We start from the raw sequence: 22635 nt of genomic DNA, 5'->3' as shown, positions 1-22635 counted from the left end.
TATAGTTATTAAACATAGAGTCCATATTAATCATTCTTAAGTAGTTGCAATCACTAACACCTTTTTCATGCATATTTCCATCATACATATTATCATAACCTAAAATAGGCCTAAGGCCCTTCCATCATAATTAGACATGCATCAATACTATTACAATATGGCTTTACAAATTACAACTTGAAACTAAAACTTCAAATTACATTCTTCTAAAATTTCAACTTAATTTAAAAGACAACATAACCAATTACATCACTACTAGACTTAGGCAAAATGGCATGAACAAGATGCTAATGAAGCTACTAATAAATACAAATGACATGTTCAAGCCCTAAGTCTAACCTAGGCCACACGGCCAACAAAATGCAAAATATGAAGCGCTCCAGCGCTCACTCTGCGGGCCTCTTGCCTGAGGCTCCTGCTCCACTGCTACCTCCTGAAATAAATGCCCCGAGACGGGGTGAGATATACGAATATATCTCAGTAACCAAGAGGTTCTGGAGAAAACTCCACCCAATGGTTCACTTCGATGCATATCAATAGAATACAACAACCACTTTGAAAACGGGATATAGCAAGGGATTTAGAGAATGGGGAATATAAAGAAAACAAAATACGACGATACGGGATAGTAACCCCAATTCCACGTACGCCCTCGGCATATATAAGCTATGGGTATCATCCAAGGTGTGTTCACAGAAACCACAACCATGATGCCCAAACCAACCAAAACGCCAAAGACATTCCTAGTGTGCTCCTACCCGGATCACACACATGACACGCAGTCAACTGGAACTCCCTCCTGAAGACCTATCCAGCGGAAGTCCGAAAATGCCCGAAGGCTAATAAAACTGTCTACTGGCCAGAGACTCGGTACCGCAGTACCCATAGCAATAATGCATGCATGCTCATGTGTTCTATACTATTCATACACACTTCCTACCGTTGCCATCAACTGGCAAGGTGGAACAGAAAAGGGGAACAAGCCCCAGTACCAAGAGGTTACCTTAATTCGTGTTTCCACAAGCTCCGCAGCAGCTTATCCCTCAACTCGGTACACAGCGGAATGCCTACACAGAGGACATTCCCAATCACTCTCAGTTCCACCCATACATGTTAATTTATAATTATACATGCAATGAACCAATTACTTACCTCAATCCACTTGGTCCCAGACCAAGGGCAACTCACTGATTCAAGATTCGGGATTCAGGTCGACGTACGGCAACCTATACAATAACGTACATCCATCAGTACTCGTCAAATAGTATCAAAACGCAAAATCACAAAAATCCTCCCCATCCTCCCTTGATGGTTCGAGCATTGTAGTGTAAATGTGAGATTTATTTTTCTAAATTTTCTTTCTCGTTTTGTTACGTCTCATTAGGTTGTCAATAGGCCAGTTCAAGTGCCAGTTCGTCATTTTCGCGTCGAATTACATCAAAACGCGAAAATCGCCAAATCACCCCTTTTCCCTTTGGAGGTTCGGCCATGTAGGTGTAAATTTGAGATTTATTTTCCTAAATTTTCTTTCTCATTTTATAACACTCCCTTAGGTTGTTTAGAGGCTAGTTCAATCGTCGTTTTTCCGTTTTTTGACATTTACGCATCGTTTTGCGAAATATTTCATTCTGGGCTCATTTAGGTCTCTAACACAATTCATTTTTTTCCATTGATTCAAACACTCTCCAAGCACAACACAACCCATCTAAGCACCATATAACTACACAAATCATTATCCAAATCATTTTTCAACATCAATTCCTCAATCTTTCCTCAAAGAATCGAATTTTAACCTATGGCATTCCAAGGAATTTCCATTCAATTTTAATCACTCCAACCTTCACACAACCTATTATATCATCATACCATCATGACACAATTCATCAAACAAGTCTCAACACCAAAATTCACAAGTCCAAAATCATGATCATTAAATTTTTCTAAGTTAAATTCATCAATTTTCATCAATAAATTTCATCGTATTTCTAGCTTTAATACATCATTCTAACACATTATCATCTAATACACATTTTCAAATTGAGCTCTCTAACACAACACATCATCAAATCAAGCTTTAGGTTTCCAAAAATTCAATCACAATTAAACCATGTAAATGGGATGGAAACATACTCACAACAAAGGCTAGAAGCTAACCCAAGACTTCTCCAAGCAATGGAAGATCACAAAGCTCCATGGACAACCATTTTTTCTCCAAAATTTCGTGGCTGTAAATGGCCAATATCTCCCCAAATACACGGTTTCAAGGCTCAAGAGTGGTACCAATGTGTTTAGAAGGTTGTTTCCAACAAATTTCAACACAGAAATCACTTGATTTGGTTAAGAAATGATCAAGTTATGGTGAAAAGAAAATTTGAATGCAAATGGGGTTTTTGGGGGAGGGGGCTGCGGGTTTCATGAAGAAGAAGGGAGGAAAGTGATGCATGAATAGTGCCAAGCACATGTGGCTTAAGTCACTTAAGTGGGGTGGGTCCCACCGCCACCTCACGCGATTTAAAACTAATTCGAATTTTCCTCTGATTCCACTAAACGTCCGTAAATTCACAACCTATTTAGAAACTCAAATTCTTAACATTAACTATTCCCCTTTAATTAGGCTTGATCAGATGAATTCAGAGTCCTCCATTCGTTCAGAGAAAACACCGTTTTAAGCTATTACGCGCGTCATTGGCACGCTTCCCCAAACTGTCTTAATTTCATCGAATATTATAAGAAATCATATTTCCTAACTCATTAGACCATTTTTAACTCATATTTGAAACCTAGAGCTCAAAATTCCACTGGCACGTTTTACGGTGCAATCGTAACGCGGTATTTTTACCCGCGAAAAATACTATTCACTGATTTTTCTGAAACTTGCCTATCCACTCAATTTTTCGTTCTGAACCCATTTCCAGGGTTATTTTTACCATCTGAGATCTTCTACTCAATTTTTATCTTCCTAGGGTTGCGTGTTGGCTAATTACCGTTTTGCCCTTTCTTTGTATTTTGGCCTAATCTTTAGGATTTTCACTAATTCATCACTTGATTGCTCATTTAATATTTTAATTAATTGATTTAAAATTGTGAGGTGTTATAAAAGGCACCAAGCCTCCATCAAAATCAAACTGATAAAACCCTAAAAAACATTATTCATCATCTTCAACCTCTAGAAAACTCCATGAACACAAGGTTGGAGAAGTGGAAACTTACCACAATAGGTCACATAACCAAGCAATAGAGGTCTCCTAAGCTCCCATGGGTGGAGATGCCACAAAACTCCTCAAATCATCAAAGGGTCAAATTTTGGGAAGGAGAAATCTCACTCCACAAGGACCCCCACTCAAAACCAAGCTTGGATTATGAAAGAGAGAAAGATTTGGGGTGGTTTAGGCTTTTGGATCAAAGAAAATGGTTGAGAATAGAGGGATCTAGGGTTTCCTCCCTTTCTCTTCTCCTCATCTTCTTCTCTTCTCTCTTCTTTTCTTTCTTTCTTCTTTTTGGTCGACGGGTTTGGGGAGGGGAAAATGGGTTCTTTATTTGCTTTGCCACTTAACATAGGTTAAGTGGGATCAAGTGGGTATTGGTTCATCTATCTATTCAACTCCATTAATTACCAAACTTTACCCAAATGTCTGGAATATTTTTCTAGGAATATTTCCACTTTCATTTTTATATTTTGGGTATTTTTGCCTACACTCATTTATACCCCTTAATTTTTACTGAGTACAATTTTTACCTCAAAAGTGACCCCAACTCACTTAATTAGGCCCTATACTTAATTTTACTCACTAATACATGCTTAATTACTTAATTGAAAGTAATTAATTAAATTATTTAAGTTAGGGGTATTATATGCATGGGTCAGGTCGGGTCAGATTTTTGTGTCGACTCGACCCAACTTTGTTTTTATAGGTCAGGTATTTTGACCCGACCCGCTTTAATTTGATCCAAGTCAAGTCTGACTTTGTTTGGATTTTTTTGAACTAGTTCAAAACCGGGTCGGATCTGACCTGACTTGGTTTCTGAAGTGGGTAAAATCTGACCTAACCCATTTTTGACTTGGTTTTGTCACAAAATTTTGTCAAAATTTCTACGTTGCAAACGACGAAAATTTCGTCATAAAATTATTTTTTCGTTGGAACACTTTTTGTCGAAAAGCGACGAAATATTTTTTCTAATGAAAATTTTTACAAAAATATATTTTCTATCGAAATTTAGTTTCCGTCAAAAGTTTTGACGAAAATGATTTCCTCCATCAAACGTTTTAAATGAAAAAAGAATTTCGTCAAAAATTTTGACGGAATATTTTTCGTTGAAAATTTCGATGGGAATGTGTTCTGACGAAAATTTCGACAGAAATGTTTCATTCAAAACTTTCGACTAAATTTAGATTCTCTAAAGAATTTTGACAGAATATTTTTTCCGTCAAAATTTTTTATCGAAATATAATTTGTCAAAAATTTTTACAAAATTTTTTGACAGAAATGTTTTCCGTTGAAAATTTTGATGGAAATATTTTTTATCAAAAAACTTGACGAATATATTTAGTCAAATTTTTTTTATGGAAATGTGTTTCGCTAAAAATTGTGACGAAATTTTAGCGATTTTTTTTGTGAAAAAGTTTAACGAAAATGTTTCCATCGAAAATTTTGGCCGAAATTTGAATTCTGTAAAGAATTTTAATGAAATTTTTTCCGTCAAAAAATTTCGACGGAAATGTGTTTCGTCGAAATTTTTGATGAATATGTTTTTTTGTGAAATATTTTGACGAAATTTAGATTCCGTAAAAAAATTTGCCGTCAAATTTTTTTACAAAAATGTTTTTAGTCACAAATTTTGATGAAAATATTTTTCATGAACAAATTTTGCAAAAAATTTTGATGGAAATATTTTTCGTCAAAAATTTTGACGTAATTGTTTTATGTTAAAACTTTTCTTTTAATGTAATTGTGATTTTTTTTTTCACATAATAGATGTGGGTCAAGTTTTGGGTCAATGGGTCATTATTAAAACAAGTCAGGTCTAAAACTGACCCAAATAAAAGGGGATCAGTATTTATGCTTAGTTCAAAAAATAGGTATTTATGAGTCATGTCAATGTGAGATCAAGAGCAGAGCAAGTGAATTAGTTTTTCTGCACATCCCTAATTTAAGTTACAAAGCGATATAGAAAACATAAAAAGCAAAGAAACATCATAACAAACCAAGTTTGATACAAGTTGTGCTCGCAAGCTTTGATAATCATATAATACAATTAATTCAACCTAATAACATTACTTTAAATTATTAAGTAAAATTTACATTAATAATTTTATATTTTATATTATATTTCACCAACAGAAATTTTTCACTAAGCTATAATTCTGCTAAGTCTTATTTTTGGTTTCAGGATTTTTCCTTTCACCAACATAGAAATTGTTAAGATGTGCTCGCAAACCTGAATTTTTTTGTTGAATTTGGGTATTGGCGGCACTCTTCAGCATTTCGAGTCCAAATGCTTAAAATGGACGGGCCCAAAGCCCAAATATGAAGAATTGTGTCCTCTTTTTTCATTCAAATGTTACTTTTCTGAGTAAATTATGTATAACTAATAAAATGTCTTCATTCAATACTTTCAAACGCGGGTGGAGTTAGCGATCGAGGTGACTACGAGTGCAAATGGGCTACGACAGCTTACAGAGACTTACGGTCTAGTCTATATTAGATCAGGTTTGACCTATTATAAATAATAAAATAAAACAAGCCTAAACTTTTAAGAAAATCTATTTCGAAAATAGGTCATAGGCTTTTTTGTACATGTCGGACCTATTAACCTACAGGACGGCCTATATTATATTATTTATTTTTTAAAAATAAATAAAATTATTATTTTAATTATTTTGAATAATAAAGTAATATTATTTTAGTTATTCTTTTAATTGTTGAATGTTTAATAGGTTTAAACAAGCTAATAGTCCTAGGTCAAAGCTTTTATTTTTTAAATATAGGTCAGCTCAGACTTGTATTTTGAGACCTACACAGACTAACAGACTAGGCCAAATTAAATATTTTTTACACAAGCCTGGCCTATTTAAGTCAAAGCGTAGTGTAGTATAGCTTATTTACACCACATTCATCTCACATAAACTTAATTTCAGCCTAAAGTGACGATGTTGAAGATCGAACTCCATGTTCAATTTGATTGTAATATCATACTAAATATTCATTTTACTTAATAACTTAAGCTGTTAAGTGAGAAACAGTAACCTTGTTAAAATCTTTTAGAATGCATTAAGACATAAAAAAAGGTTATATAGCACTGCTGTCTTTCGACTTTTATTATTATGGGAAATGTAAAGATAATGTTATAGGAGCTACTTGCAGACACAATAAAATCATGGCGGCACAAGTTTTTTCTTTTATTTTCTTTTTTTATCTCATTTTCTCTCTCTCTCCTTTGCTTAGTCTGGAGGAGATTTACCAGCAACGTAATACAAACATAACCCTATTTTTATATAAAGAAAACTTAAAAGTTATTGAAATCTGTTTACGTATCAAACCATTGTAATGTTGCTCGGTCTAAGCTAATGTGAATTCTGTTTTCCTCCATTGCTTATAAAGATAACCACTGCTCACAGTCTCTCTACTGTCAACTTCCTAAGTAATTTTCAAAATAATCAAATTATAATTAATTGAAAATATAACAAAATAACATGAAATGTTGACGAATGGAATCATTACCATCTCATGCCGTTTCCTTTCTAACGGCTTATATCCACTAGCTAGTGGTACAGCTAACTGCTTCTCCCGGGTTTGTTCATTTTGTTTGCACATTTTCTGCATTTATAAAACAACAATGTATTTAATACGAAACCATTGTATTGTACATGATATAACACGCATTTACCTACCACTATTTTTGGATGCAAACGCTTTTGAATAAATCGAGTCCACTACTGATCCTGATCAATATCAAGTGGTGGATTTGAAAAGTTCTCTTCTTTGCTGATATTTTGGATAATACCATCCACGAAAAAAATCTGATCTGTTATTATGTGTTATCCTTTCATTTTTCCTCTTCCTTTTTATGAATGATGGTGTTCTTCACTAAATCGTCATCTAGAATAAATTTCTCCTTTAAAAGCACAAGCAATATCAGTGATAAGATTGCAGGTTTTATAAATGCAGAACAAACAATAGGAATTTTACAACAAGATTAGTCATCATACGATTCCACCGAGATTAGATTTACCTTTAATGTGTTGTTATACACCTTTTTCCTTATAGCTGCTAGGAACTTTAATTTGACCAAGACAAATAACGAATATGAAAAGCAGAAAAATTAAATGCTAATTGTTCTAAAACTTGTCCCAAGAGGCCATTTGGGTAAGGAAGATACTTTGCACTGAGATGTCATGTGGATCGCCACAGAAAAATATTGTTGTATGTAATTTATATTGGGTGAATCAGGACAAATCGTTGTCTCCTTTCTTTCTTTCTTCACTTCTCTCTTTTTGTTTTACGATTGCGCGTGTAATTGTTGGTCCCAACATATTTCACCAATTGGCCGATTGTAATCAACCATAGATTCTTCAATTTCAAATGTGGTGCTTTTGTAACCACCAGACCTATGCTATATCTTAGTCATTATTATGATATTACTTGATACTATTTCCTACTCATTGTCTTCGGCATGTTCCCTATACTTATAGGGTAACATTCATACTTCACTCCACTTGTCCTTCTTAAATAAATCATCCAATTCAATATTTACAATTTTATGCATCCTGAGTCCTGAATTTCAATTTCCCTATTGAATCATCAATCAATCTTGTTTCTCACTTTCTTTGTTTTTGCTAGCTAAGACTTGCTACGGATTCAAAAAGATTACATACTAGCACATTAAAGAAAGCGCTTGACAGCTCATGTGTAATTTGTACATATGCTAAATGTATCTCAATCACAACCTGTGCCTTTTTCTTGAAACGTCGATTTCACGTTAAAAAATATCAGTGAATCTACGAGTCACGAAACGGGTCACTCTTGGTAACATCTCAAAGACACGACCAATATGAACAAAAACGCTATGACAATGATAGTGACATCAATGACACACCCTTATTGGCTCTGGTATGGAATGAATGTCCACTGCTGATTGGTCAATGAGAAACTTATCCTTAGCTGCAGTTTGAGCATCCAACAAAATTTTTGTGTAAGAATAAGGTGGGACCAATAGAAAATGCTAGTCACTGCAAGAGACAAAAAAAGTTAACAAAACCCTTTTTATGGTTTCACCTCGTTTAGTTAAAACAAGGTTCCCTACAAGATAGGGAATTTGAGATAACCACAAATATAAATGCCCTTACTTTTAGCAAGACTTGCAGAGGGGGTCCTTCTAGCTGTCAAAATGTCTTCTTATGCCCGTAATTTCTTGCTCAATCCATGTGCTCTTGGACCACTACCCTCATTTTCTGTACCTTTTTTCCACCCTCAAATTCCATCAAGAATTTTATTGAAATATCCACAAACTAGCAATAGGAGTAACACTAGGAAAAGCATGGGCTTCTATCTGAGATTCAATGGTTAGCATTTTATAAATAATGATTATCGAGTATTAACTAATCACATTTGTAATGCTTGAATTATGATTCTATGGGCTGTCCAAAAAAGACATTGCTATAATGATTAGGAAAATACCAATGTAATTTACTCTGATATCAATAGAGGCTGTTTAATAGGTGTGCATTCCTCAGTTTACACTACTATAACTTGAATTGGTATAAGCTAAATCAAAAACTGCTGTGTAACAATAAAGCAAGTTGGGCCTAAACATGTTTTCATTTTAGCATAAGATTTATACCAGTAAATTGATTATTACACTCACATTCATTGATGTTGTCATTTCACCTATTTGTTCACTCCTTCAGGACACAAAGTTGAAATGAGGAAACATAACACCGTACTCAAAAACCACTTCTTATTAAATCCTGACTAGCGAGGATCGGGTGAGAACAATACTTATACGTAGTCTTACTCTCGTATATATGTAAAGAGGCTATTTCCTATACTCAATGGAACTTAATTAGTTATAAGTTAAAAATAGGCTGTAGATAATGAATGGCATAAGAATAAAATGCAATTGTGAACATTATTTTTTATGACTATATATACCCAAAGAGGTTATAAAAGCAATCTTTTAATTCTCAATTCCATCTATACATGTTCCTCCATTACTAAGTTCTGCATGTACATGGTTAATTGACTGATATCAATTCCAACAATCACGCTAGAAAATTTAACAGGTAACATGAAGAAACAATATCTTTTGAGCATAAGAAGATGCGCAGAAGATCCTGTTTTTTCTCAATTCAAACGAAAAGATGCTTCTTGTTGTTATCCAGGAAAAAAAATTGACATTCACGTGCACCAATCTTAGCTCAAAATCTGTCGTTTCCAAGCATAGGTAAGAAAAATCTAACCATGACTTTAATTAACCACATAAAAGCAACTCAATGTCTATGGTAAAAAGATATATATCCACCCACCCACTTATATATATATGATGGAACTAAACACCCTCCTTAGATATACTACTTCACTGGTAATTTGAACAAACATAGGAACCTATCTATAACAAATGAAGATGATTCTAATTATCTTCTTCATTTTTTCTCTTCTGTCCCTCTCCAATGCTTCTGTACTAGATTTCTGTGTTGCTGATTACACAGCACCTAATGGCCCTGCAGGATATTCATGCAAGAAGCCTGCAAAGGTCACTGTGGATGATTTTGTTTACACTGGCCTTGGAAATCCAGGTAACACCTCAAATATAATCAAAGCTTCTGTGTTACCGGCATTTGATGCACAGTATCCTGGTGTGAATGGCCTTGGAATTTCTGTGGCACGTTTAGACTTAGCAAAGGGTGGAGTTATACCACTTCATACACATCCTGGAGCATCAGAGTTACTTGTTGTTGTGCAAGGAACAATCTGTGCTGGGTTTGTTTCATCTGATAACTCTGTTTACCTTAAAACTCTTAAAAAGGGTGACATTATGGTGTTCCCACAAGGCTTATTGCACTTCCAAATTAATGGAGGTGGTACTCCTGCTCTGGCATTTGTGAGCTTCGGTAGTGCAAATCCTGGTCTTCAAATTCTGGACTTTGCTTTGTTCAAAAGTAATTTTCCAACTGAATTGATCACAGCAACCACTTTCCTTGACGCTGCTCAGGTTAAGAAGCTTAAGGGTGTTCTTGGAGGCTCAGGTTAAAACTCATGAAAGAGACAGGACACAAGGGGAATGATGTCTCATTTTGTTAAATTTATTAATTTCTCGCGTGTGTGTGTGGTTTTCGTTTTGGGTTTAGCATGCATGCAAACGTGTAATTTTCTTGTTCTTCTTCTTCTTCTTTAGCTGGCATTGTTAACTGCATCAGTTATCTGGTTTTTGTTGTATTGTTTCTTGTTGTCAAGTTTCTTTTAACGTGCAGATAATGTCTTACTTTAGAAAATTGTGCTACGAGATGAATAAATATGTGGTATTTTCTTGAACATCTTATTTTATTTTTCTTTTTCTTTTTCTTTTTTGTGTGTGTGTACATCTCATAAAAATATTGTATAGAAAAGAAAAATAAAATGAAATTGCGAATGTTTTAACTCTAGCTTATTAAGCCCTAAGAGGAGGAATCGCTACTCACTTTAAATGTAAAGGTTAAAATTGCCATTTGCTTTAATTCTGACGGATTTGAAAGTTGAAACTCTCACTAAGTCTATCTGTTGAGGTCGGTACTGTAATAAAATAACTTTTAGAATTGTATTTAAAAACCTTTTTTTTCATGTGGTGACAAATTTTTAATCTTCTATCTGTATGTGACATAATATCTCTCCATTGAATTATTCATTAAATTTTAATTTAATATATATATATATATATATATATATATATATATATATATACTTTATTTATTACAAATAAATAAAAAATTATACAAAAAGATCAGCAGAGAGCACGTGGTCTTCTTGCCCAAAATACATGGTTTGTGAGGAGTGAAAGGTATCCAATCTTTCATCAATGACAACCCAAACGAGTGAAACGACAACATGGACCAAATATGCAATGACAATGAATGGTTCTGCATCATCTTGTAAACTCTATTTGGATAAGATCTCGTCGGTATTACCACCCAATGAGCAACTAAACCCACAATTCTACTTGAACATGAAGGGCAACTACATATGGAGTCTAGCACGAATGTGAAATTAGAAATAGCTCACAATCATATTGTAAAATTATCTTTTACCTACGTATAAAAATATATGTGATTTTTTTTATTCTCTCTCCTCTCTTTTTATGGCTCTAGGCTCCACACATTTTTTTTGTGTAACAAATAAAATTATGTCCTCAAACACTAATTCTACTAACGAAATGAATTAGTGATGAAAAATGAATAATTTATGGGATTTATTATTCTTATGTTACATAAAAAAGAATCTATCTCCTGTACACACAAATTTAAGATGAGCCTAACTTTACTTTTTATCCCTCTCCCTTTGAAAGTGGACCAGATCTGCATAAATGAGTATGTAAGAGATTAGTTATCTCCTATTGCATGAGAAAACTATTACTTATAATTATTTATAAGGGAAAGTTATATTTACAAATTTTTTTGTTTACAAACTACGCTATGTACTCCCAAAGAAGTACACTGGGTTAATAATGTACTTCCGGAAATACATAGAGTAATTTGTAAAAGTTTATAAAAAATAAGTTATAAATAGATCTTTCCCCTTATTTATATGAGGTTATAAAGTTAAACCTTATTATGTGTATTAAAAAATGAATTATCTAAGAGTTGTTCTTTTAGTGTGTTCTTAACACTAGAATTTTAGTGGGTTCGATTTTTGAAAATCATAGAGTGAAAAAAATTCAAAAAGAGCGTTATTCTTACAACTTAAAAGTTTTACAACTTCTTACGATCTATTTTTTCACAGTTGATTTCTGTCAATCTAACAGTTATAATTTATTGAGAATTAATAATTAATAATAAATATGATTTAATAAATTAAAACTGTTAGATCCGATAAAAATTAACGGTGAAAAAATAAGTTATAAAAGACTATAAAACTTCTAGATATTATATATAACGCTCCTCAAAATTCAAATCCGAAATTTGTGTGTTAAATTTCTTAGGATTTCGGACATTAACAACCATGGCACCAAAACTTCATGGCAGGACCAAACAAAACATGGCCCAATGGATTTGCACTTGAGAATGAGGTGAAGATCATAGGACCAGATACCATGTGGAGGTTAAATACCCAAGTGTCAGGTTAATGGACCAATTGCGGAACTTGGAGCTTCAGGTTCATCATGTGAGCATGTCCCACCTTAATGAGTTTATGTTTAAAGATGTTATACTATCAAATCTTATACTATCAGATCTTATACTATACTATGCAGTAAATATGTCATTTACTGTGTTAATGACCATGTATTTTAAGAAAGGACATGGCGATGCTTTGCACGTGATCCGTTGATCGTTTTAATAATTGTTTCTTATTTATTTTGTAAATAATAAAATATAGGGTAAATTATAGTCTCATTTATGTTGATATGTTCAAATTGCACCGTGCTTCTTAGTTACTTTCTCTTTGAGGGATTAATATATTCAACACTTTAGTTTATTTTAACGTGAGCGAGTCTTTCAGGAATATTTTTTCTTTTTCTTTTTTTTCTTTTATAACTCTCATCATTGTTAATTTTTTATTTTAAACGTATACTATCCATTATAGAACTTTAGAAGATAAAAGGAAGATTGTGGAACTCTTGTAATTAAACTTACGAAAAAAAAAACTAGTAATCTTGAGAGAGGAAAAACCACCAAATCTACATACAAAATCTTTGGTATATATTATAAATTATTGTATTGAGCTCAAAATAATGTCATTTTGAGAGAAAATTAAGATATTTTTGTAATTATAGTTTATTAATTTATAAGATTATAATAATTTTTATCATTACGATTTTTAATCTTTTACTCTCAACGATGTCATAATATTGAGAATGAATGTAAATAACTTATCTGTATTCACTATAAAAATATTAAGGGGGCGTTTGGTACGCAATATTCTCTGGGATTCCTGGAAAACTGAATTTTTTTCTAAATTTTTAATTTTCGGATATTATCATAAACTGAATGTAAAAATCATATTTTTAAAAATCGAGATTCCGGGATAAAAAAAAAGTTTCTCCTCTACCAAACGCCCCTTAAAGTTAGGGCTGGCAATATGGGCTGGCCCGCCCCCGGCCCGCCACTGACCCGCCGAATATGGGCCAGCCCGCCCCAACCCGTTTTGACAAAATGGGCTGAATTGAGCAACTCGTCTCGTTTTATGAGTGGGCTGACGGGCTACGGGCCAACCCGCCTAAAATAAAAAAATTCATAAAAAATAAAATTCTGCATAAAAAATTCCTAAAAAGATAAAAAAAAATTCATAAAAAAATCTGCATAAAATCCTAATGTGCATATGAAAGTCCAACAAAAAATCTAAGGGTATATATGAGAAACCATAAGGAACAAAATAAAAATCAAACTCAAATACATTACTCTATTTGAATAATAAAAATTAGTTGGATACCAAAAAAAAAAAATTAGTTACATTCAGCGGTGACCATTCTTGCAAAAGTAACGAGGTGCTTTTCGGTCAAACAAGAATAGTGATCCAGCTGGAAAAAAGCAATAGCAATTAGCAAATAATGTCAAAGATTTCTAGAATCAAAGAAAAACTTTTTGGTGTACAACGCTTTCATGTGGGTCAGTGGACAGTGGGGGCCTGATTGTTTGCGTGTAAGAAGAAAATGTTTTGATAATTTGATCTTATATGATTTGAGTAATATAAAAAAAAACGGGTTTGTCGGGTTAGCCCGCTCCAGTGGCGGACCGAGCCCGGCGGGCTGATGGGTTTGGCGGGGCGAGTTTGGCGGGATGGTGGGTTAAAAAACTCAACCCACCCCACCCCATTTGGCAGGCGGGACGGGCCAGCCCGGCGGGCTCAGCCCGTTTTGCCAGCCCTACTTAAAGTCATATAATAGTAAATATCCCATTAGTACTAGTAATTTTAAATTCAAATAAAATATAAATAAAAAATAAAATATTTAAGAATTTTTTTAACAATTATAAAGGAGATATACATAGCTAATTCGAGTACAAGCTATACAATATAAATATAAAATATATTTAAAATCATAAAGAAAATATGTATAATTAATTTAAAATTTAAAAAATTAAGAATAACACGTATTATTCTTTTAATTGGTAATATATTTAACTATTATCAAATGAATAATTTCAACTTGGTACATAAAAGTAAATATTAGATACTAAATTATATTAAATGGGATTAGAAAATGAATAAAAATAAAAAGATGGCGCCGGAATTTCCATAAAGAAATTAAAAATCTTATTATCAATTAAAAAATATATATATTATGATTCTTCTTATTCTTCATTACAAATAATAACCAAATAATTAGTTGGCATCAAGCTGTAAATGATTGGATGACAGAGGAACCTTCAGCATATTTCAGTATTATAATATGGAACCCAATTCAACTAAATCGAGAAGATATGAATTAAGAAAGTTGCCAAATTAACCAAGAAATTGTGTCATTTTCTCTCTCTCGTGGTATGTGATGTCAAAATTGTTTAACATGACGATAATCTTAAATAGTAAGCATAAAATTTATACCAAAAAAAAATAGTAAGTATAAAAAATTATGACAACTAGCATCATTCCTGTAACTTTAACACGGAATCTTTTATATTTATTAATATACTTTTGGAGGAACATTTAAGCCCACCACCACCATAAATTTTTTATTTTTTTTTAAAGGATATCTCATTTATATTCTTCCATTCATCATTAAATTTATGTCTAAATTCATATACAATTATTCTTATCTTTTTAACATTATATGACATTCTTAAAATTAAAAGAAAGAAAGAGAAATAGGACGAGAATATATGCCCAAAAAAAGAAAGAATAAGAAAAAGCAAATTAGAATGAGAATGAAAGAAAAAAAAAAAAAAAAGTATCAGGCAGAGCCAGGTAAGCATAGTGCAAATGGAGTTCTTGCATTTCTCTCTCTACTGCTGGAAGAGAGAGAAAGTGAGAGAGAGACGGAGGAAATGACAGACTGGCAATAGGGAGGTTAAGGATTCTCTGTCTCTGTGTCTCTATGTATATATATATACACATTTTTTTTTTTTGGACAATCTTCAATTTTTGGCTTTTGTGATTTTGATAATAGGAGCCTTTGGAATTTGGATCTTCAAGAAAGAGAGACACTTTGGATTTGGGCGCCATGAGTCTCTTCGGTCTTGGAAGCAGGTAACCTCTTTCAAATTTCTTTCATTTTCTTCTGTTTCATCTTTTCATTATTTATTTTGTGTTTTATTAATTATATTTATAATTTTTTTTTAAAAAAATTTATCTGTGTTTGTTGTTTTATCCATTTGAAGATGGACTGGGATTTTGATTTTGAGGCTGCCCCCTTGATTTTTTTTTAAATAAATAAATAAATAATTTATAATTTTATCCCTTTTATTTAATCTTAGAGTTTTTTCTTATTCTCTTTGCACCTATTATCTTTCATGTTCTGTTAAATGGGATGGCTGATCATAGAACTATAAAAGACACGATGATTACCCGTGTTGATAATATGGCTGTGTTATCTGTATGCTTCAATTTGATGATTACTTTGTGTGATAGAAATGTGAATTGGTTTCTTTGTGAAGCTGCTAATTGGAATTAATCAGGAGATTCAGGCAAGAGAGAACTCAAATAGAAATCTATATTATGTTAATGTTTTTAAACTGGGTTTGATATTACTATTAGGTTCTGTTGTGCTGAGAATGTTATTTTGGGGATTTGAATGATACTTTTGGATGGGTAGTTTTGTGATTTGCCATGTATGCTTGTGTGATTCTCAGTTGGTCATATACTTGTCTTGGTATTACAAATTTACAATGATGCTTTTGTTGAGTTTTAGCTCAAAAATGTTAAATGATGAATATTTTGTCATCAAAATTAGACTGTACTGTTGACGTTTTTCAAAAATTAAATTTTGGTTATGACAATTAAAAAATGTGTAAAATTGGACATAAAAGCTACATCTCTTAATGTCATAAGCATGTAAAGCTGTCTTCAACAATAACCATTTTAAAACTATGGCTGACAAAATTTGAAGCACTACAGATATCATTTATACGGTATAAATCATTAGTAGAAGCATCTATACGAGCCATATTGCTCCAATCTGCAATTTTCTCCCTGCAACCTTTTTCTTAAGGAAAATGAATTGTTTGATTTGATTATTCGCACTTATTTTTTTTAAGTCATAGTATGGTACACTTTTGTTTTATTTCTGTTGATAACTTCTCAATCATCCATGTAGAAACCAAAAAACATTTCGTCCAAAAAAGAGCGCCCCATCTGGAAGTAAGGTTGGTCTTTTTACTTCTTGTGGAGTGGTTACTGGATTCTTTTCTACTTTTTTGTTTATGGTTTATATTTGAAGTTGAGCCTTAATCTATATATATTGTTTATGGAATGTAGGGTGCTCAACTTCAGAAACACATTGATGCTACATTGGGTAGTGGGAACTTGAGGGAAGCTGTTAAACTGCCTCCTGGTGAAGATATTAATGAGTGGCTAGCTGTAAACAGTAAGCATCTTTAATCTCCGAGTTTTTGGCAAATGGTGCTGAATTTTCCAACTATAAACTGTGTTATTCCTCCCCTCTCCCCTCTCTTTCTTTCCATATTCTTGAGAATTATTTTTCTTAAGTCTTAACCTCTTCTTTGTAGTTGATTGGTGTTGCATGTAAATTTCCACATTTACCCAGCCTGGTGTATAACTTCATAGTCATTAATAAATGATATTTTACTGCAAAATTGCTTATAAATTTTTTTGCACATTGGCATTTATTTTTTAATTTTATGTGCAGCTGTGGACTTCTTTAATCAAGTGAATATCCTGTTTGGTACGCTTACAGAATTCTGCACGCCACATAACTGTCCTACAATGACTGCGGGGCCAAAGTATTGTTTGATCCTTCAACCAACTCTTCTTATTTTTGTTTCATATTCTTTTGCAGCTAGATCAGATTAGCTGTGTCTTCTCTCTTTTTGGCTTGTCTGCGATGTATTTTCAACGAATGGCTTTAGGAACTTGTAACTTCTTATATCAGGTGTTATTGATCCATGATTTTAGTGCATATGATGTACGTATATGATAAGCCCAGCTTGGCTGCCAAAAGTATTTACTTAGTTTAGTGTCTGTTAATAGTTCAACCATTTTTATTGGGGTTGACATCAAACAGATATTTCCATATTGGAGTTAAGGGTGCTGTGTCAATTATTTTTTGCTCCTCATTGGGCTAAAGTACACCATGTCCATTAATTAATGCACCTAGATAATAGCTGGAGGAATGGGCAAATTTTTGTATCTTAGAGTGTTGGAGGAATGGGTTTTGTCAGAAACTTCTATTAACATGAGACAATGTGGGTGCTGAGTTTATGTAGGAGATTTTGGTTTTGAACATCTACGGTAGAAGCTGTGTGCATTTTTAGTAGCTAAAGATTATTCAAGATTATGAATATATCATGTGCTTTGAGAGTAGCAGAAGTAATTTCAACTGTAAAACTGGGAAAATCTATTCTACACAGAACATTGTGAATGCCCATTCCACATTTTCTATGCCAATTTTCCTTTGGCTTTTAATGTTCAGTTAGTCAATTGTCCTGAGCTTTATATTCTTAAATGGACTAGTTAAATCATTATAAACAACATTAAACATATATATGAGACAAGTATTTTTTGTAAACTGTACAGGTACGAGTATAGATGGGCTGACGGTGTTACTATCAAGAAACCAATAGAGGTATCTGCTCCTAAGTATGTTGAGTATTTGATGGATTGGATTGAATCTCAGCTAGATGATGAAACAATTTTCCCTCAAAAGTTAGGTATGTTTGATATATTGATAAATCTAGTGAGCACTGTTTATTCATAGCACTGTTTTAATCCATTGCTGCATTGTTGCAGGGGCTCCCTTTCCGCCCAATTTTCGAGATGTTGTCAAGACAATTTTCAAGCGATTATTCCGTGTATATGCTCATATTTATCACTCACATTTTCAGAAGATAGTGAGTTTGAAGGAAGAAGCTCACCTGAACACTTGCTTCAAGCATTTTGTTTTATTTACTTGGGTAAGTGGTTATAAAGATATAGAGTTAATTGATTCATTTGGGTTTTTTTTTTTTATTCTCTCTTTTGGTTCTGGGGCATTTTTTGGGCCAAAGGAGAGGACATGTGATTATTTTTAGTGCTGTGCAAAATAACTGAATCGAACTGAACGGAACCAAACCAGTTTAAAAATTAATCGAACAAAAAGAATTAGTTTGGAAAACAGGTTCAGAATTGATTCAAAACCGATTCACAATCGGTTCAGAACCGGTTTGAAACCAGCTCAAAACTAATTTGTATATTTGAACCGGTTATAAATCATAAATTAGTTTAAACCAGTTCGGTTTGGTTCAGATAAAAAAACTATTCGGGTCGAACCATGCCCACCCCTAATTATTTTCCTATTGAATTTACTGGTTGAGATGCTATCTTGTGTTTGCAGGAATTCCGTCTGATCGACAAAGCAGAGCTGGCGCCTCTTGAGGACCTCGTTGAATCTATTATATAGTCTCATAGTGGTGTTGTTCTTCCATTCCTTTCCCATCTCTGCCTTTCTTTTTGGGGGAGGATAGATACTGGAATATTGGGTATACATTTTTGTGCGCTTATCTTATACTTGTACAATACTTGCTAAATAAAAAATCCTTAGCCACCCCTTGTATTTGTCTCTCCATTGTTGTGACGGCTGCTCAATAATCTTGTAAATCAAGCTAAACCTCCTTCTGTGGCAAGCTAAGTAATAGATGAATTGAAAATTTATCAATGTTTATGACAATTTCGAACTTCTTGTTTGCAACCAGATCGTGTGGATAAATATTTGGAGTAATTTCTTGAGTATAACTTATCAATATAAAGATAAACAGAGTTACAAGGTTCTTTTACTCATAAAGGAGATTTTAACTAGTTTAGAAAATTACTAAACAAGTACTAGAACTAAATAATGGTTGGTTTACGGAAAATGCTAGTAAACAATAATTGATTTTTGATAATGAGTTGATATGCTTAATGGCTTTCGGATGGAACAGTAAGTGAATTTATTTTTCTTAAGAAAAATTATGTATAACATTATGTCTTTATTAGTTATTAGGCCATTAAGGGCCTTTTGATGATTGCAATGCAAATTTCAAAACTATTTAAGTTTTTGGATAAATTATTTATTATTGTAATGCGAAAAGCCGTACACCTTAGGCAGTGTACTTTAAGATGCGCATGGATGAGAGCCACATCTTATGTGAGCGACAAAAAGAGACGTGCACATCATTGCACCGCGTCTAAAATGCTCATGGAGGACTAGCATTCGTGGTCAATATGTTGTTGTTGCTTGTTGGAGGACAACACCATAATGGTACTTGTCGAATGCTGGTAGAGTCCAAAAAAAAAAGCTCATGGAGGAAAGACATGTTTTAGCAAAGATGCGCACGCATGGCTGCCGCGTCTAGACACGTTACTACCTTGCGCATATCGTAGGGGTTGGAGTGAATTTTCATTCTCATCTTCTCTTTGTTTATGATGAATGGCTAAACCCACAAGAGATCGGGTGAATTTTGGTAACTTGCTTTGCAAAAAACATTTGCCCCTTAACTCGAAATCAATCAAATCAATGGAAATTTATCAACAACAAAACATAAACCTTATATAGCCTTAAAACAGAATTGAATCAGAGTCTAAAAACTAGAAAAAAACATAATCAAATGTGGAAATTAAAGAGTATAAAGAATAGAAGATCAAACACTAAGATTTATCCTGGTTCACCCTCAATCCACACGAGGACTACATCCCGACTATTGTCGATCATCCATTATCCTCAGAACTTTCAACTGGTGTCTGAAAAATCGAAATACAATGGAGTTTTACAAAAAATTTGACCAATCGTGTTCACTCTATCAACTTACACACCTTTGGGATCTCTCCCTTCACCAAAAAACTCGTTCTAGCAACAATTCAATCACAAACATATTAAGAACAACTTTTTCTTAATCTTATAAAACTGAAAAATAATAGAGACAGAGAAGAACAAAAGATTATAGAGTTTTTTTATGCCAAAATGCCTTTAAAATGATGATCACAATGAATTTTGTGTAATATGATATTCTCAAGTGTTATATCATGTAGAAACCCTCTACAAATGTTTCTATAGGAGTCTAATGGATATACTAGTCGTTTACGGTCATTGGATATCAAAACCCTAAATTTTAACTTTCTGTTACATATTTACTTGGGTAAATCTCGAAGGGTTACTTGAGTAAATTATTCATCAACATTTACTCATGTAAGTCACTTATGGTTACTCGGATAAATCGCTTACGCGAGTAATTGTCATGTTTTACTCAGGTAAACTTCATATCAGAATCTACTAATGCAATTTTCAGTCTAACTCAACTCCTTATGGTTTCTAATGATTCCTCACACACGAATGAATATGTGTATCCTCCATATAGCATAATGTCATGTGTGTATGATCAAGTATGCATGATTCCACTACTTAGGTTCCTTAAATGTATGTAATAGTGAACCTAATATGCATAACTTGATAAAAGAGCTCAATAACCTATATTCTTTTTGTTTCCATACCTAATACAATATGTCTAGCTTATTGAGCTTCCGACTTTGCTTATCTTGCTTGGTTTTCAAGTCTTGATTGTCTTCAAGTCTTGATTCCTTTGGTCTTCATTTTGACTTCCAACTATGACTTTAGGGTTGACTTTTGTCCTTTGATTTTCTCCTTGCTTTTTGCATGTTGAAATAGTCTTCTTATGCCATTTGAGACTTGTAGCATTGATTTCTTCATCATTCTTGCATGTTGAGCTTGCTTGTGCTTTGTTATCATCGAAACTTAAGATAATTATCAATTCACACCTTAGGGTTTAACAATCTCCCCCCTTATGATGATGACAAACAGTTAGTTGAGAATTGAGGTTAGTAATACAGAAAATTCAAAATACATATATACTCCCCCTTACTATATGCTTCCCTTCAATGTATGCTCTCTCCTTCACTTAGTCATATTCCATACATTCATACAAGTGATAAGGTATTAGAGCTAAAATCATTTCATTAAAAACATTTTTTCAATTTCAACATATTTCTCCCCTATTTGGCAACATCAAAAAGTACTTAAAACATTAAAGCACACTAAAAATGCAAAAAATCAACTTTTCGTCGAATTAACATTATAATTGCCAATTGTTAATATCAAAAACATGAATAACAAGTCAAATTAACTCAATATCGCCAAATTTTCAGAAATTACATAGATGTCACTCATCTATAAAATGGCTTATATTGATCATTTTACTCGACAATAGCATTGGGTAATTCGTAGTTATTGTAACAGCCCGTTGTACACTGGTATTGTTAACATTAATTATGATATTAAGCGCAGTTACAATCACAACAAATCAATGATAAAAATACGAGTAAACTTTTTCCGATTATTACGCGAGCATTTAAAACCATAAAAAGCGTAATAATTAAAAGCTGTGACCAAAACTGTAAACTCTTGCGAAATACTTATTTAAACTATTCGTGTAACTTACTTTACTTATTATAAGTCACTAAGGGGTTCCCATAAACCCGCTTAGCTAATTTCGCACTTTTACGTTTTCTACCTATTCGAACGTGGTTCGGTATATTCATTCATACTCTCCCAATTTTCTTCGTGTTCGTCTCATATTTTATTATCTTTTAAGGGATCTAATTACCTTTCTAAAGAGTCATCACACGAGTCATTTCGATCTCGTTTGCTCCGGATATCGCCGTTTGAAGTTGGACAAGCAAAACTGTCAACCAACCCCAAAATGGCTCCAAACGTCTCTCACTCCATGAATTACTGCAGAAAATCCACTCATCCAATTGCTCAAAAAATTTTACACCATAAACTATACACCTCAACCTTCAATTTGATATATCGTATGCTTAATTTGACCAAGAAACGAAGCGAGAATAAAATTCCCAAAAACTGCCAGAAACAGCCCCTGTACAGGTGTGTTCTGGGCAGTCCGTCTTCAATGGCTTCCACAGGGCTGCGTACAACCCATAAAATTCTAATATTTTAACACAGTATAGGGGACATCTCAAGCTTCAAAATGGCGTATGGAACTTCCCTATCGGACCTTTTTGGAGGGAGATATGCTTTCTCGAAGTTTGTCTAAAATTTGCCAATTCTACAGAAAATTCACCAAAGTTTCCTTTGTTTTTCCTAAAATCCCTAAATTTGCAAATGATCACTAGTACCTCAAATGTACCTAATAATCCAATGGGTGGCACACACAAGGACCAACAATGCCTTGGGGCACTTACAACCCAACTCAGTTTATATTTATTACACAATATAGCTCACTTTATAATCCTTAACTTGTTTCAATCACCAAAGTTCATTTTCATACAAATTCTCAACATACAAGTAATC

General features: G+C 33.2%; 2 protein-coding genes across 2 annotated transcripts; both read left to right on the top strand.

The window, feature by feature from the left end:
- The first annotated feature begins 9588 nt into the window (after positions 1 to 9588).
- Positions 9589 to 10507, top strand: LOC133297393 (auxin-binding protein ABP19a-like). Its single transcript, XM_061496528.1, has one exon. The coding sequence runs from the start codon at positions 9616 to 9618 to the stop codon at positions 10246 to 10248; it is 633 nt and encodes a 210-aa protein (XP_061352512.1). The 5' UTR covers positions 9589 to 9615; the 3' UTR covers positions 10249 to 10507.
- Positions 10508 to 15064: 4557 nt separating this feature from the next.
- On the top strand, positions 15065 to 18968 carry LOC133297390 (MOB kinase activator-like 1A). The gene is made up of 8 exons (XM_061496521.1): positions 15065 to 15188; positions 15289 to 15368; positions 16435 to 16483; positions 16596 to 16704; positions 16987 to 17080; positions 17874 to 18007; positions 18087 to 18250; positions 18670 to 18968. Exons 2-8 carry the CDS (start codon positions 15343 to 15345, stop codon positions 18733 to 18735), a joined length of 642 nt encoding a protein of 213 aa, XP_061352505.1. The 5' UTR covers positions 15065 to 15188; positions 15289 to 15342; the 3' UTR covers positions 18736 to 18968.
- Positions 18969 to 22635: the final 3667 nt, after the last annotated feature.

The sequence above is a fragment of the Gastrolobium bilobum genome, unplaced genomic scaffold (assembly GCF_033153095.1).
Source record: "Gastrolobium bilobum isolate Gb01-03AN ecotype WA unplaced genomic scaffold, APGP_CSIRO_Gbil_v1 utg6076, whole genome shotgun sequence".
Lineage (NCBI taxonomy): Eukaryota > Viridiplantae > Streptophyta > Magnoliopsida > Fabales > Fabaceae > Gastrolobium > Gastrolobium bilobum.
This window is presented reverse-complemented; position numbering and strand designations above follow the sequence as displayed.